The sequence below is a fragment of the Gouania willdenowi genome, chromosome 15, assembly GCF_900634775.1.
Source record: "Gouania willdenowi chromosome 15, fGouWil2.1, whole genome shotgun sequence".
NCBI classification, from domain to species: domain Eukaryota; kingdom Metazoa; phylum Chordata; class Actinopteri; order Blenniiformes; family Gobiesocidae; genus Gouania; species Gouania willdenowi.
The window spans coordinates 8525831-8539920 of record NC_041058.1 but is presented as its reverse complement, the minus strand read 5'-3'; the positions used below and the strand labels follow the sequence as shown (position 1 = coordinate 8539920).

The 14090-nt window shown below is 37.1% G+C and overlaps 1 protein-coding gene across 2 annotated transcripts in view; it reads right to left on the bottom strand.

The window, feature by feature from the left end:
• pcnx2 (pecanex 2) overlaps window positions 1-14090 on the bottom strand; it is a 37543-nt gene that overhangs the window by 11236 nt on the left and 12217 nt on the right. For both annotated transcript variants that reach the window (XM_028468457.1, XM_028468458.1), the window contains exons 12-28: window positions 13488-13566; window positions 12148-12283; window positions 11226-11368; window positions 10985-11138; window positions 9917-9949; window positions 9616-9787; window positions 8649-8759; window positions 8429-8520; window positions 6499-6608; window positions 5882-5993; window positions 5031-5123; window positions 4796-4946; window positions 3247-3388; window positions 2947-3124; window positions 2275-2383; window positions 2041-2170; window positions 401-459 (exon numbers count right to left, since the gene is read on the bottom strand). In XM_028468457.1, the coding sequence (XP_028324258.1) occupies window positions 401-459; window positions 2041-2170; window positions 2275-2383; window positions 2947-3124; window positions 3247-3388; window positions 4796-4946; window positions 5031-5123; window positions 5882-5993; window positions 6499-6608; window positions 8429-8520; window positions 8649-8759; window positions 9616-9787; window positions 9917-9949; window positions 10985-11138; window positions 11226-11368; window positions 12148-12283; window positions 13488-13566 (2004 nt within the window). The remainder of the gene's footprint in view (window positions 1-400; window positions 460-2040; window positions 2171-2274; window positions 2384-2946; window positions 3125-3246; window positions 3389-4795; window positions 4947-5030; window positions 5124-5881; window positions 5994-6498; window positions 6609-8428; window positions 8521-8648; window positions 8760-9615; window positions 9788-9916; window positions 9950-10984; window positions 11139-11225; window positions 11369-12147; window positions 12284-13487; window positions 13567-14090) is intronic.

Genomic DNA, 14090 nt, shown 5'->3' with positions numbered 1-14090 from the left:
GTCGAAGATGGAATTGGTGACTTTTCTGCTTAAAAGGTAATTACTGCTGTTTGATTTACATTATGTTTGATTTGTAATTATTACACTAGAACTCTGTAGTGCACGTGTTTATTCATGTGCGCGCGTGGGTGGGTAAGTGGGTAAGTGACACTGTGTTGTTGCTGCTGAGGTGTGTGCACATAGAGAGAGAGAAGCGCTGCAGTAATATGCTTTTAACAGAGCATGATATATTACTGTGATGTTGCTGTCGGACTAACGTTAGCTTGTTAGCTCCTCTGAGGGAGGGACTTTGGAAAGTTTGGAGGCAGGGCAAGAGAGCAGCGGGGAGGGAGGGATCTGAGAGTTGCGGACTGCACCTTTAAGTGTGCCTGTTTGATATGGACATAGCAAAATAACTCACCTGTCTCTTTGTCGACCTGTGAAACCAGCCTGCTGTTGGAGTTGTCGATCCGTTTAGTGCTGCAAGGAAAACGTAAACCCATGCAGTTAAAAAAAAAAAAAAACACTTTTCAAATAAAGGCTAAGTTCTTTTTAAATGTACAATATAGAAAGGATTTTATTAATCCAAAACACGCATTTTTATTTATGTTTCTAATGTCATTCTTGATTTAAAAAATAAATGTTTACTTTAATATTTGAAACTAGATTTTTAAAGCCAAGCTCCTGCATTTATCACAGACCAGACTGTATTGTATCTTCCAAAACCAAACATTTCAGGAGGGAATAATCTGTTTTTTTGATCGTTTTGTTGCATGGATTTAAAAGGACTACGACAATTTTTGTTGTGATTTTACTGACAACGTCGTCTAAATATAACCACAGGCTGAGTTTGCACTACAAGCTGAGGGGATATTTTTAGTGTGCTCAACATTAATAAATAAAACACTAACTGAGAGGTCAGACTGTGTGAGAATGACTGTGGAATCATTAGCCACGCCCACACATGTGGACCCTGAACTCATTTTGTGCAGCCCCAACCCCCCCAAAGTAAACTGACTCCAAAAAACATGCAAAACGACAGCAAAATACACAAAATGACTACAAATAAATACACATAAAAATATAAAATATACAAAAACGACACAAAAAATATGCAAAAATGTGTCCAAAAACACAAAATGATATGACAAAAATACACAAAACAACACACAACAGACAGAACAACAGCAAAAATACACAGAATGACTCCAAAAGTCAACAAATAATACAGAAAATTATATAAAACCGTAACAAAATATACACAAAAGTACTCTAACAAGATGACTACAAAAATAACAGAAAAACACACAAAATCTCAACAAAAATACAAAAAATTACTTAACAAACACACACACACACACTGACACACACACACACACATATTACAGAAAATATACAAAACGACACAAAAATAACGCAAAAATGAATCCAAAAACACAAAATGACAACAAAAAATACACATGTCGACGCAACACAGAGAACAACAGCAAAAACACACAGAATGATTCCAAAAATGCACAAAACAAAAACACACAAACAAAATAAAAAAAATATACAAAAAATACAGAAAATTACTATTATTATTAACAAGTTGACTACAAAAATAACAAAAAAACACACGTCAACAAAAAATACAATAAATGACCCTTAACACACATATATATATATATATATATATGTATAATGCAAAAACCAAAACATAAAACAACAACAAAAATACACTTCATGAATCCAATAAACATACAAAATACATTTAGATGATACTGTATGTTACTTTTATATTAGACTTTTAAGGCATACTATTAGGTGGACCTTAAGGCAATCAAGGGAATATAAATTTTTTTTTATTGTTTTATTCACATTTATGCTGAAAATCCCTTAAAATCACACCTTTAATATAAAAACAACTGTTTATTGACTAATTTTTTAAAATTCATCCCAACCCTTTGCTTGTTTTACTAATTATTTCACACTGGTTTTAGCTAATGTGTCAATAATCTACTATGACTTCACAAAAACAGCAGCATCTGACACTTCTCCACTGGTGCATAAGGGCCTTACTTGTAGTTTCGTTCCCAGAACTTTATGGGTCGTGGATAAGAGGAAATGAAGATGGCACTGCCGAGGAAGGGCGCCAGCGGCGTGTAGAAGACCGTCGTCAGCAACGTTTGAAGCAGCAGCATCGCAGAGTCTTAATGCATGCGAGTCAAGGAAGGAGAAACGTGTAATGATGCACACACACACACACACACACACACACACACACACACGTAGAGGTTCTCAGAAAAAGGATACGAGGTACAGCAAACGGCTGTGCAAAGGCATGGAACGCACTCCCCCAGGCGATTTGCCATGGCGCGATGTAAACCAGTATAAAATGGAGTTTCAGCAACAACTCACGCATCTGAACAATGACAGGAATAAACATTTAGTTCAGTGTGAACAGAGCCAACAAGAAAAATGAACAAAAAATGTGTAAATAAATCAGATTGTTAAGAGAATGACCGTAATCAAAAGTAAACCATGTTTAAAAATGTTTAGAAAAATAAAAAAAATCTAAATTTTAAAGCAAATTTTGAAATTTTATGTGGGGAGTTTGCATGTTCTCCCTGAGCACTCTGCTAATTTTCTCATGGAGTTACTGACTAGCTCAAGTAGCAAAAAGCGACCCAGGAAAGAAATGAATTTATTTTACTGTTCAGCAACATTGTGTGTTTATATCAGGGTTTGGGATAAATTATAATTGTTATCTTGTAACTGATAATTAATGACAGTTATGACATAATATAAATAAATATAAACCGTAAGTCATCGTAATCGTAACTGAGTTGTACTTGGACATGGATAATTAAAGATGTCATTTAAACTGATCCCAACCCTGGTTTAAATCGATCAAAAATTTCGCTTTTTTTTTTTATATAACCTCGATCATTTACTCATGTTACATTCCAACTCTGGATATTTCACCTTGTGGAAGACGATAGACATGATAAAAAAGTCGAGCAGGAAGCTTTCGGAAGTGTGCGGACAGTCAAAGTGGAAAAAGATGAGTGTGAAGATCAACGTGAGGAACTGGAAACTGGGGTCACAGAACGATGAACGCAGGAGTTTCAACCCAGCAACAGTTGTTAGGAGAACGTCACAGCTACGGGAGAGACAGAAGCAGAGAGCAAACATCCTCAGATGATGCTCACCCACAGGGGGGAGGAGCTGTACTTTTAGCTTTCCTTTCTGTGTGTCTGTGTCTGTGTCTGTGTGTTCACTCACTGGATTCCCAGTTTCTTGCGGTGACTGAGGGCGAAGCCGTCGTTGGTCAGTGCGCTGAGGACGATGGCAGGATAAACCACGTACTTCTCAAAGCACAGAAGCCCCACATAGAGACGCTCGAACCACATGAGGACGGCGTCCTCTGTCCCATGACACGTGAAAATATCATGTTAGCAACATAGAAACTGTTACTAAATCATTCTTTCTGACTATGTTTACAGGGTCATTCCATGTCAGACACAGAGGTAATCTACAATGGCCTCATGTAAAGGATTCTCAATATTTTCGAGTGATGAAATGGCCCCAAAGTTGGGGTCCAAAATAAAAATGAAGTTGCATAAAGAAAAACTGTTTTATATCCTAAGAAAAAGTTACTGTTATACTTAATTAAAACAGAGATCAGATTTATCTTACATTGTTCCCCAAGAACCAATGCATATGCAACGTTTTTTACTGAAGGCCCAAACATGTTCAAGCCCAATTTTGATTGGCTGGCATGTCCACCAGATAGGATGTATAAAAGATATTTCTGCATATTCTAAGAGAGTAGGTGGAGCTTTATTACTGTACCAAAATTAACTTTCCTATGTGATGTAGTTCCTGAGATATGGGAAACTGAAAATGGAAGAAAAAAAAGGACGAGCAAAAATCGACACATACACACCTCACTAAATTGGCCATATCTCAAAAAGTCTTCATCTGATCCAACTAAATATTTACAGTGTGTCATTTTAATAATTTAGGAGCAATTGGTAAACATTTCAGAATTTTTTGAGACATTTTATTAAAATGACATGGAATGACAGTAAATACTTTGTTGCTGGTTCGCATTGATTTGGTGTTTGTTTGATTTGTTTTGCGTACAATGACCTTATTGTATCATAACTTTAGGGCAGTGGTTCTCAAACTTTTTCTGTTGCGCCACATTTGAAAAATTAAAAGCATTTCAGGGCCTCCAATCAAAAATTAAATTTCAACAAAATGGGTAAAAAAAAAATTACGAAATGTGACTATTCTTCCTCAAAACTCGTAAAAATGGCATAAAATGTGCAGTCACACATTTAAGAACAATGATAATAATGTTTTTTCAGTGAAAATTAAAAAATATTTCTCTTTTTTTCATGCTTAATGTTGCAGGCTCTTCTCGTCTCACGCTATACCACTTCTTTAGGGTCTCTAGGTATAGCAGTAAATACACTGGAAACACTGTCCTGGGCGCATAAAATAGACAAAGACGGGGATTAAATCAGTTTTTCAACTTTGGGGTCGTGATCCCATGTGGGGTTCCCTGGAATTGAAATGTCTAATTGATAAAAAAAAAAAAATTAAAAAAAAAAGTAACTTTTTTAAAATTATTATTCTTTTTCAAAGTAAAACACCAGATACACTATTTTAAACAACTGTATTCTTTACTTTCCCTTTCTCAAAAAAAATGCAGTATAATAACATCTGAGCTGGCACTGGCATTTGCAGAAAGTTGTTAAATTAAAATGGGGTCACGAGCCCCAAAAATAATGTTTGGGAACCCACTATATTAAATAATGCTGACCTCTGGGTTCAAACTGGTGGTACTCTTTGGTTTTGAGGACTGGGTGGGAGATCCACAACCAGGGGTGATGCTTCCTCAGCTGAGGGATCAGATAGTGGGTCACGAACCCGACCGTGGCCGCCAGCGCGTACAGCACGATGGTGACGAACGGCTGCACACCACATAAAAACCAGTATAAGATTAAAAAAAAAAAAGACTCAGACTATTATAAAAAGTGGTGAAAATACAGTGAGACCTTGAGAGACAGGAACACTGTGCTCGCCGTGATGGCAAACGTTAGGATGTAGGCGACGGAACACACGACGGCGTCAGACAGGAGGATCTCCTTCTGCAGAGCATGACAGAGGGAAGCTGCATCAGTCACAGCGCACGTGAAACATGCACTCTCTGTACAGTGTACAATAATGTATGGGATGATCATTGCTGGGAAAGCAATATTGAACCTTTGGCAATTGGACACTGTACCTCAGTTTAAAACCTGGCTTGCCGACATCACCTGTGTACTGTACATGGAGGAGAAGATCTGATACGGCATGATGGGCTGTCTTGATAAATTTTCCAACCTCTGGCAACCTTTCTTGGACTATCTTGCCCGAGTTGATCACATCTCTGGACAGTGATACGTGTGTACCGCTGACCTTTTTTCTATTAAATGCTTGTTGGGACATAAAGTGCTAGCGATGCAGAGTTCTATGTCATCTTGACTGTTATCTCTTGTTTATTTTGTTTGTTTTGTTTTGTTTCGTTTGCTTCTTGTACTATAATATTTGAAAAAATTCAATAAAGATACTGTATTTAAAAAAAAAAAAAACCCAAAAACATGCACTTTCATCATCAGGCACAATCAGGTCTGTCGGCATTTTTACGTTCGTGCTGTACGAAGCTGTGACAACACTAAGCACACGCACACGCACACACCTACATCACATGATTTAGGTTTAGAATAACACAAGAAACACTGTCTGATGACTGTAGAAAATAAAAGCTGATTTAAAGCTTAACACAGGAAAGATCATTAAATAAAAGCTAAATCTCATTATCCTTGACTGACATGACTTTTTTTTTTTTCTATTTATGCATATTTACCATGGAGTTTTGTAATTTCCCAGGCAGGGGGTCTTTAATGTTTGCATCATCCTTTTCCTCTTCTTCCTCACTCTCCACCAGTGCTGGCATGACCTTCGACCTAATCAGAGATCTGAGAAGAACCATCAAAAACGTCTTTATTTAAAATAAATGTTTTTGTAGCTCATTATAAATTCATAAACTTCTATACTAACGCTATACGTAAATAAAGTAATGTGCACAACATCTGCTTTATTAAAGATGAGTCTAAAGACGTCTAAGAGATATTATTATTATACATCATTTAAATAAATGAATAAATCTAGCAGGTTATTTCTTCGTTAGCGGACTTCACCGACCCAAACATTTTCTGTCACAGAGCACCTGCACTACAAAGCAGGTTATAAACACGTTCACTTAAGCCTGGTGATTTCAGCCTGGCTACGTGCACGCTCCAGTGACAGGGGGAGATTGCAGCGTCAGACCAATCACAAACACGGAGAAACCGCGCAGAGCAACTTACGTCACCACTGAGGAATAATTCTAGCGTCATAAGAGGAAATCCAGCTTTGTAGCACAGGCCAGAGCTGTAGATTCATCTACAATGCATGGTGTTTTAGGTGTATGACTTTACTCACAGCAGCACAGACGGGTCGCTGCTTTGTCTGCTCAGGTGATAAGAGAAAACAACCAGAAGGCCACAGAAACTGGAGAACAGGGCTGGGGTGTGCTGTTCATCCCACGGCTCCTGCATCCACATGACAACAACAAAAAACAAAGGCAAATCTATTTTTAGCAAACAAAAACTCTCCTGACGTAACTTCAAAATCAAAGGCTCTCGTCTTTGTCCGTCTGAATATATTTATCTCGATCCTAAACCCACAGACGAAGAAATACCCACTGATCGGAGAAGCAAAATGAAAAATGCTTTAAAGGTGCAGTCTGCAACTCTTATAAAAGTTCATTTTTGTCATATTTGCTAAAGCTGTCACTATGTAAGGACAGCTTTACATGAAAAAAGAACCAATCAGAGCCAGGATTGTGTTTGATGGGCTGTCTGACAGCTGTTGCTCACAGGCCCCGCCCCTTTCCCGCGGCTGTAGCGCCATCTTTTTTTACAGTGTATGGTCTGGAGGAGTAGAAGATGGAATTGGTGATTTTTCTGCTTGAAAGGTAATTACTGCTGCTTGATTTACATTATGTTTGATTTGAAATTGTTACACTAGAACTCTGTGGTGCATGTGTTGTTCATGTGCGCGAAGCAGCCGCTGGGTGGCTGCTGTAAGTGACACTGTCTTGTTGCTGCTGCTGCTGAGGTGTGTGCAAATAGAGAGAGAGAAGCACTGCAGTAATATGCTTTTAACAGAGCACGATATATTACTGTGATATTGCTGACTGCCTAACGTTAGCTTGTTAGCTCCTCTGAGGGAGAGACTTTGGAAAGTTTGGAGGCAGGACAAGAGAGCAGCGGGGAGGGAGGGGGAGAGAGGGACTGAGAGTTGCGGACTGCACCTTTAAGGCACATGTGTCACACTCAAGGCCCGGGGGCTAAATCTGGAACTTTAAAACATCTAAATCTGCCCGCAAGAAAAAGTAAAAATAGCTGAGAAACAGTGTAACATACCAAATATCTGGAAAATTTCCACAGGAATTTAAGCTCAGGAATTTTGGAAATATTCCAAAAATTGTAACTTTTCACGAGAATTATTTATTGAAATTAAGCAGATATTGGGAGCAATATTAAATCGCTGTATCATATCCTAACATAAATATTGTCATCCATGCATAATAATACACACAACATTTCAACAGATTTAATTGGGAGTAGAACTTTACAATTATTCAAGAGGAATTTCACTGAATTTGTCACAAATTCAATGTAACTCTACAATATGTGTAGGGATTCGCCGTTTTCCCATTCTCGTACGACACGGTGGATGTCATTTTTACTCCACAAATTATCAGACAAAATTTTCCAAAATGTAATAAATATAGTCACTAACTGTCACCTATTGCTTGGAGTTTGTCGGTGCCTTATTTACTGCATACTTCTATATCATTATACATGGAAATGCCTTAGGGGTGTCCTGATCCGATATCGATATCGGATATTGGTCCGATATCAGCCTGAAAACGGATCAGATTCAAATTTCCAATTTTTTATTTTTTTTGCAGTTCAATTTTTATTGTTTTTATTCAATTGTAGAGTATTGTAGATATTACGTTGAAGGTTAAAATGTATGTAACCTTTTGGTTAATAATAAATAGGTCAGTTTTTCTCGTACCTACTATTGCTGACTATTGTTCTCTGTTTGAGTGACATCACTTGATCAAGCCTTTTCCAACATTCCACAAAAAAGAGAAAAAGAAAAAAAGTATGTATGATTCATGCTGATATCGTATCGGATCAATATCGGTAATCATATCGGAAATGAAAAAGTTGTATCGGGACATCCCTAATTAGCACTCGTGTTGGAATTCTTTGATTCCCCACCTTTGTGACCCATGTTGGATCAAACTAATCCGTATTTGGCCCCTGAACTAAAATGAGTTTAACATGTTTGGCACCTTGAGCGCTCCGAAGCAGAAGCCGTAGAGGAGGGACAGAGCCACCAGGCTGCGTAGGAGGCTGTAGATCGCAGAGACGAGACTGGTAGCAGCTGACGGACAGAGGAGAAACAGACTTTATACATTTCAACATGTTATTCAGTTTAAAACGTCAACTCGACAGTTGATTATATTCACCGACTGACTTTAAATCATCTCATCAATCGTTGGCTTTTCGTACCTGTTCCTCCTAAAAAGTGCATGTCAATCTGCTCCAGCAAATAGATGGTGAAGGTGTTGATTTGAGGGAAAAGGCCGACCAGGAAGGAGATCGGGAAGCAGTACGTAAAACCTGTTCAGTATATAAAACAAGAGACATTCCATAATGTTCATTAAGAGCAAATCATTGAAAGCGATGATACACAACCCATCACAGGAACGCACTTTAGATGATCGTGGTACTACCTTTTCCCTTCCGGTATGGATTCTGATATTGCTCGATACGATACGACATCAGCACGAATCATACTCTTCTCCTCCTCCTAATCAAACTTTTATTACTTATTTTGTATTTTGGAATGTTAGAAGAGGCTCAATCAAGAGATATTACTCAACCAGAGAACAATCGTCAGCAACGGTAGGTAAGATTAAAACTATTTGGTTACATACAAGAATAGAATATATTTATTTTATTCTTTAATTACAATACCCTGAAAAATATCCTCAATAAATCCAATAAAAACAGAGATTTTAGATGCATGCCGATATAACCTGTTACCCAATTTTTTGCTGATATCGGACCGATATTAAGCTAAAAAATAAAACTTTGGAACAATTTTGCATGAAAAACATAATATTATATAAACGTTTATCCTCAAACATGCATAATATCACCATTTTATTGATTTTGAAATAAGGACTATTCTTGTCTATGGAGAGATAGTGTTTCAATCCAACGTTATGGCACTTAGTTACGAGTCATTCACTTGCTTCAATGTTATGACACAATTTTTTAAGAAAACCACGAACATTACGTTGGACAGATTCTTACGTTGCGTGAGAAATCGGAGTTTAAAAATGACCTTCGGCGCACATTTATACGCCACTATCACTACGTCACAGTTTGTCAAACATGTCGAACCTTCACAACAGTGTGTTTAAAGTGCTTTTTCACTGCACGCGCAGCCTTTTCACACCCTGTCCCTTACCTACGAGCAGATCCCGTAGGAAACGCAGCACGTCGCTGCAGATGATGGTGAAACCGTACAGAGTAGAGACAGGAAGGTCCTTCCTCCTCAGCAGATGCTCTAACATCCAGATCAGAGCGCAGAAAATACAGAAGTAAGCTGCCCTGCTGTAGGCCACCAGCCGGTTGTGACCCTGAACACACACAAACAAAATGCAAAACGCTGATTCTCACAAACATTCACTTCAAGGAACCTCAGATAAAATAACTCACGCGTACATGAAAACCACAAAAAATACAGGTTTTAGAAAATAGACACTCACATGTGTTGGTGAAGCTGCATCGGGTTGAACACTCTGTAAAACGGAACAAACGATACGTGTTTAAGGATTTCATCTATTTCGATTATCTACATCACAGGGGTCAAAAACGAAGCAGTTTGATCTCAAGTTGGCCACAGATTTTGGATGGTAAATGTGCAATTTAAAAATGACTTCCATATATAACCGATATATACAGTATGTAAGACACTTACACATTTCTCAGAGTTAAAACACAGATATTAGTGCTGGATTTTCTCTTTAAAATTCCTTAAACATTTCTGTGAAAATGCAGGATTTTAGGAGAGTGAAGCGTTCTTTTGACAATTGTGATCAGGTTTCGATTAATTCAACAGTGAATTTGTGAATATAAAAGGACTGAGTTATCTACATCTGAATTTATATGGTAATTTACACAATTATTAATCATTTCTCTGTAATTTCTCCTAGGGACCAAATTGATCCAATTTCAGTTGTTGTTCTCAACCTTAAGATTAGGAGCCCACTTGGGGTCACCAGATGCCTTAAAGAAACTAAGAAAGTTTTTTGAACCATTAAAGCTCATTTTAACCTCTTTTCATTACTTTTTCTTGCCATATTTTTGCTCCTTTTAATGCATTTTTGCTACATTACTCCCATTTCTGCCACTTTTCTGCACATTTTCCCCACTTTCAAGACATTTTTGACACTATAGACCACTTTTTTCCACCCAATGTTACATAAGTTGACCCATTATTGTCACTTTTAACCTCTTTTCACCTTATTTCATGCTTATTTTTGCCAATTTATTCACATTCACAATTTGTGAATGAACTTTACTTGCCAGTTTAAACTAATTGTTCCTACTTTTTAAATTACGTTACCCCAACCCCCCCCTCCTTCCCCCATTTCTGCCACTTTTAAGCCAGTATTGAGTTTGACGCATTTGTTATCTACATTGATAAGGTTAGGTCTATTTATTATACAACCAAGGGTATATGACTTTCCTTTTATTATTATGTTAGTGTTTGTAGCTAAAATGATAAATTGGGGCCAAAACTACATGAACTCACTTCCACACAGAAAGTTTACCTTGAGTAAGGAATACTGGCAGCTGGCGATGACCAGACAAAACTGAAAGATCCAGAAATCTTTGAAGCAGCCGTGGTTGAGAAGCACAAAACCCAGAAAGGAAACCAAGAACGCCATGAAGACGGCAACCGCGTTCTCCAGCACGTCCTGGTTTCTATGACGACGTGATCACAGCAGAGCTTTCATTAAAGTGCATCAGTTAAAAAAAAAAAAGCTGTTTAGTGAAATATTTTTGTCTCACCTGTCTAAAAGAGCCAGCAGTGTTAGACGGTCGTACAAAACGTTGATCCATTTTCCAGGGAATAGTTTGAGTTTATAGTAAATTTTCTTGGTCGGTTTCTCCTGAGTGGAAGTCTCTGATGATTCGTCCAAAGAATCCTCTTCCTGAAACACACACACACACACACACACACACACACACACACACACACACACACACACACACACACACACACACAAAGTCACAATCATTACAGGAGAAACATTTCTAAATGTGCGTCTAGAACAAATTTTCATTGAAAAAAACCTCCCAAAAAATGAAACTTTGTAGCCTATATTTACAATATACAGTCATTCTTATCAAAGTGTCTTGAATAGGAATCAAATAAAACGCAAAGAAAAAAGTTTTTATGATCTTTCATATTTTTTCTTTCTAATAAAAATTAACAATCTGCATAAGTGTTTTTAATAGGAATCAAATGAATAGGAATCTACCAATATACAGTCATTCTTACATTCTTATCAAAGTGTCTTGAATACAAATATGAAACAAAACATAAAACATGATTAGAACTACAATTGGACTTTATTCTGTTAAATATGTTGTTGTATATATTGTATCTTTTTTGTATGATATTTATGTAATATATATACATATATTATTAGTAGTAGTAAATACATGTATAATACATTTTTATAATTACATTTCGTTCAGTGTTGTTAAACGTTAAGAGCGTTTGTTTTCAAAAAAAATTTTTAAGACCAATTAGGTGAAATTTAATCATTTCTCACGGCACACAAGTGGTTTAAAATCCCTGCTCTAAAATAATCCTACACACTCCTTATTAATGCTACATTCTAAAGCATAGCACATGTTCTCTCTTTGTGTGACATACAGGTGATAATCCCTGGTTGTGGTTCTCAGGGTCATTAAAGAGACTAACCTGGAAGATCTCAGGGTGTGTCCTACGTGGACGAAGCCTGTGGGAAGGGATGATCCGTCTCTGGAAAGGACAGTCGGTGTGAGCGCCCACCAGCGCATCGTGACCCTCTGAGTTAGAGGAGGTCGACAGCAGGTCACTGAAAGGTCACACAGCAAAACAATCAAGTGACTAGGTTGAATAAGTTGGTTTTTTTAGGCACAGGTGTCAAACTCAAGGCCCGTGGGCCAAATCTGGCCCTTTAGAGCAGTGGTTCTAAAAATGTTTTGGCTCAAGTACCCCCTTTTTCTTATTTTTGAATTCCTGTACCCCCTTTTTCTGAGTATATCTTGCTCAGAATACTATTTAAAAGCAACTATAGAGCATCATGATGGAATGAACGAGTGATAACACACATTTTAAAGAATCTAATTTTGTAAAGAAGTGGGATTAAACAGAATTTAGTTCAGTGGTTCCCAAACTTTTTTGGATCGTGACCCCATTTTGATGTCAAGAATTTCTGGTGACCTCAAAGAATTATAAAAAATATATATATATATATACAGTATATATATGTTTTGTTTTTTTTTTAACTGCATTTTAGTCGAACCAGATTTATTTTTCACAAGTGAAAGTATAGAAATACAGTTGTTTAAGACTGTGTTGTTCTAATAAAAAAAAATAAATAAAACAAATCATTATTTTAATTTTTAAATTTTTTTAATTAATTACATTTTTATCTTTATTTTTCTGAAATTTCAGGCGGCCCCATTTAAACTCCAGGTGACCCATGTAGGATCCCATCCCCAAGGTTGAAAAACACTGATTTAGTGGCTCTTGAGTAGATTTATTTCTATAGTTTTTATCATTTCTGGTCATATCACGCCTGGGGTAGAACTAAGACTGACACGTTATTTGTTATTTTTCCACTTTATCTCTCTTAGGTACCTCCTGTAGTGCCATTGCGTACCCCCATTTGAGAAACACTGCTTTCGGGAATCCAATTCAGAGAAGGTAAAAATGGAAGCTCACAGTTTCTATTATCAGATGATGACAGTCTTTTTTAATCTCAAATTGTTAAAATAATTCTTCATTTTTCCAAAATCCTGCAGTTTTCCTCAATATATTCCAAAAAAATTCTCCAAAGTGAAAAAATATTGGTCACAAAATGAAGGAATTTTAAAGTGAAGATCCTGCAGAGGCTGATATCTGTCACTTATTGCTTGGATATTGTCGATGCCTTACATACTTTACATATCATTGATATGTGGAAGTACAAACTAGGGCACGTTAATGTTGAAATTCCTCATTTTACCACCTAATAACTGCTTCTTTGTTTTTTAACTGAAAGGAGAATGAAGTACCACATGTTTCCTGTGATGAGTTCTGCTCCGAGCGGCAGGTTTAATGCTCTCTCAGCGTACAGCTTACGAGGTCTGTCCCCTGGTGACAAAAACACACAACAACTCCTCAGACCTTTGGAATTGTATCACTTACGTACAGTTATTTATTGAACTTTTTCTCATTTCTAAATTATAGGGTCAAAATTTTCATGAGGACCACATTTGGGATGTTGAAAATCATAGAATTTAAAGGTTGCAGTAGCTCACTTAACTTTCCATGTTAGCTGCGTTGAAAGAGAAAGGTGTTTCCACTCCGTTACCTTTTTGTGGTAACGGAGTGGAACTGGAAACATGAAAGTTGGTCACAGCCATCACACACTGAGGTACAACTCAACGGTTACTGTTTTAAAAACTGACATCAAGAAGTTGTTTTCAGGTTTCCATGGATACGGTTGATGATAACGGAGTGGAAAGCAAAAGGAAAAGTGCTGAAGATTGTCAATCGAACTTGTGTTACAAAAAAAAACTGCGGAACTAGAAAGCTAGGAATTTTCTGCTTTATTAACCCTCAAATATTACTAACACATTTTACCCTTGGGTTTACACAGCTGAAACAGCTTGGGG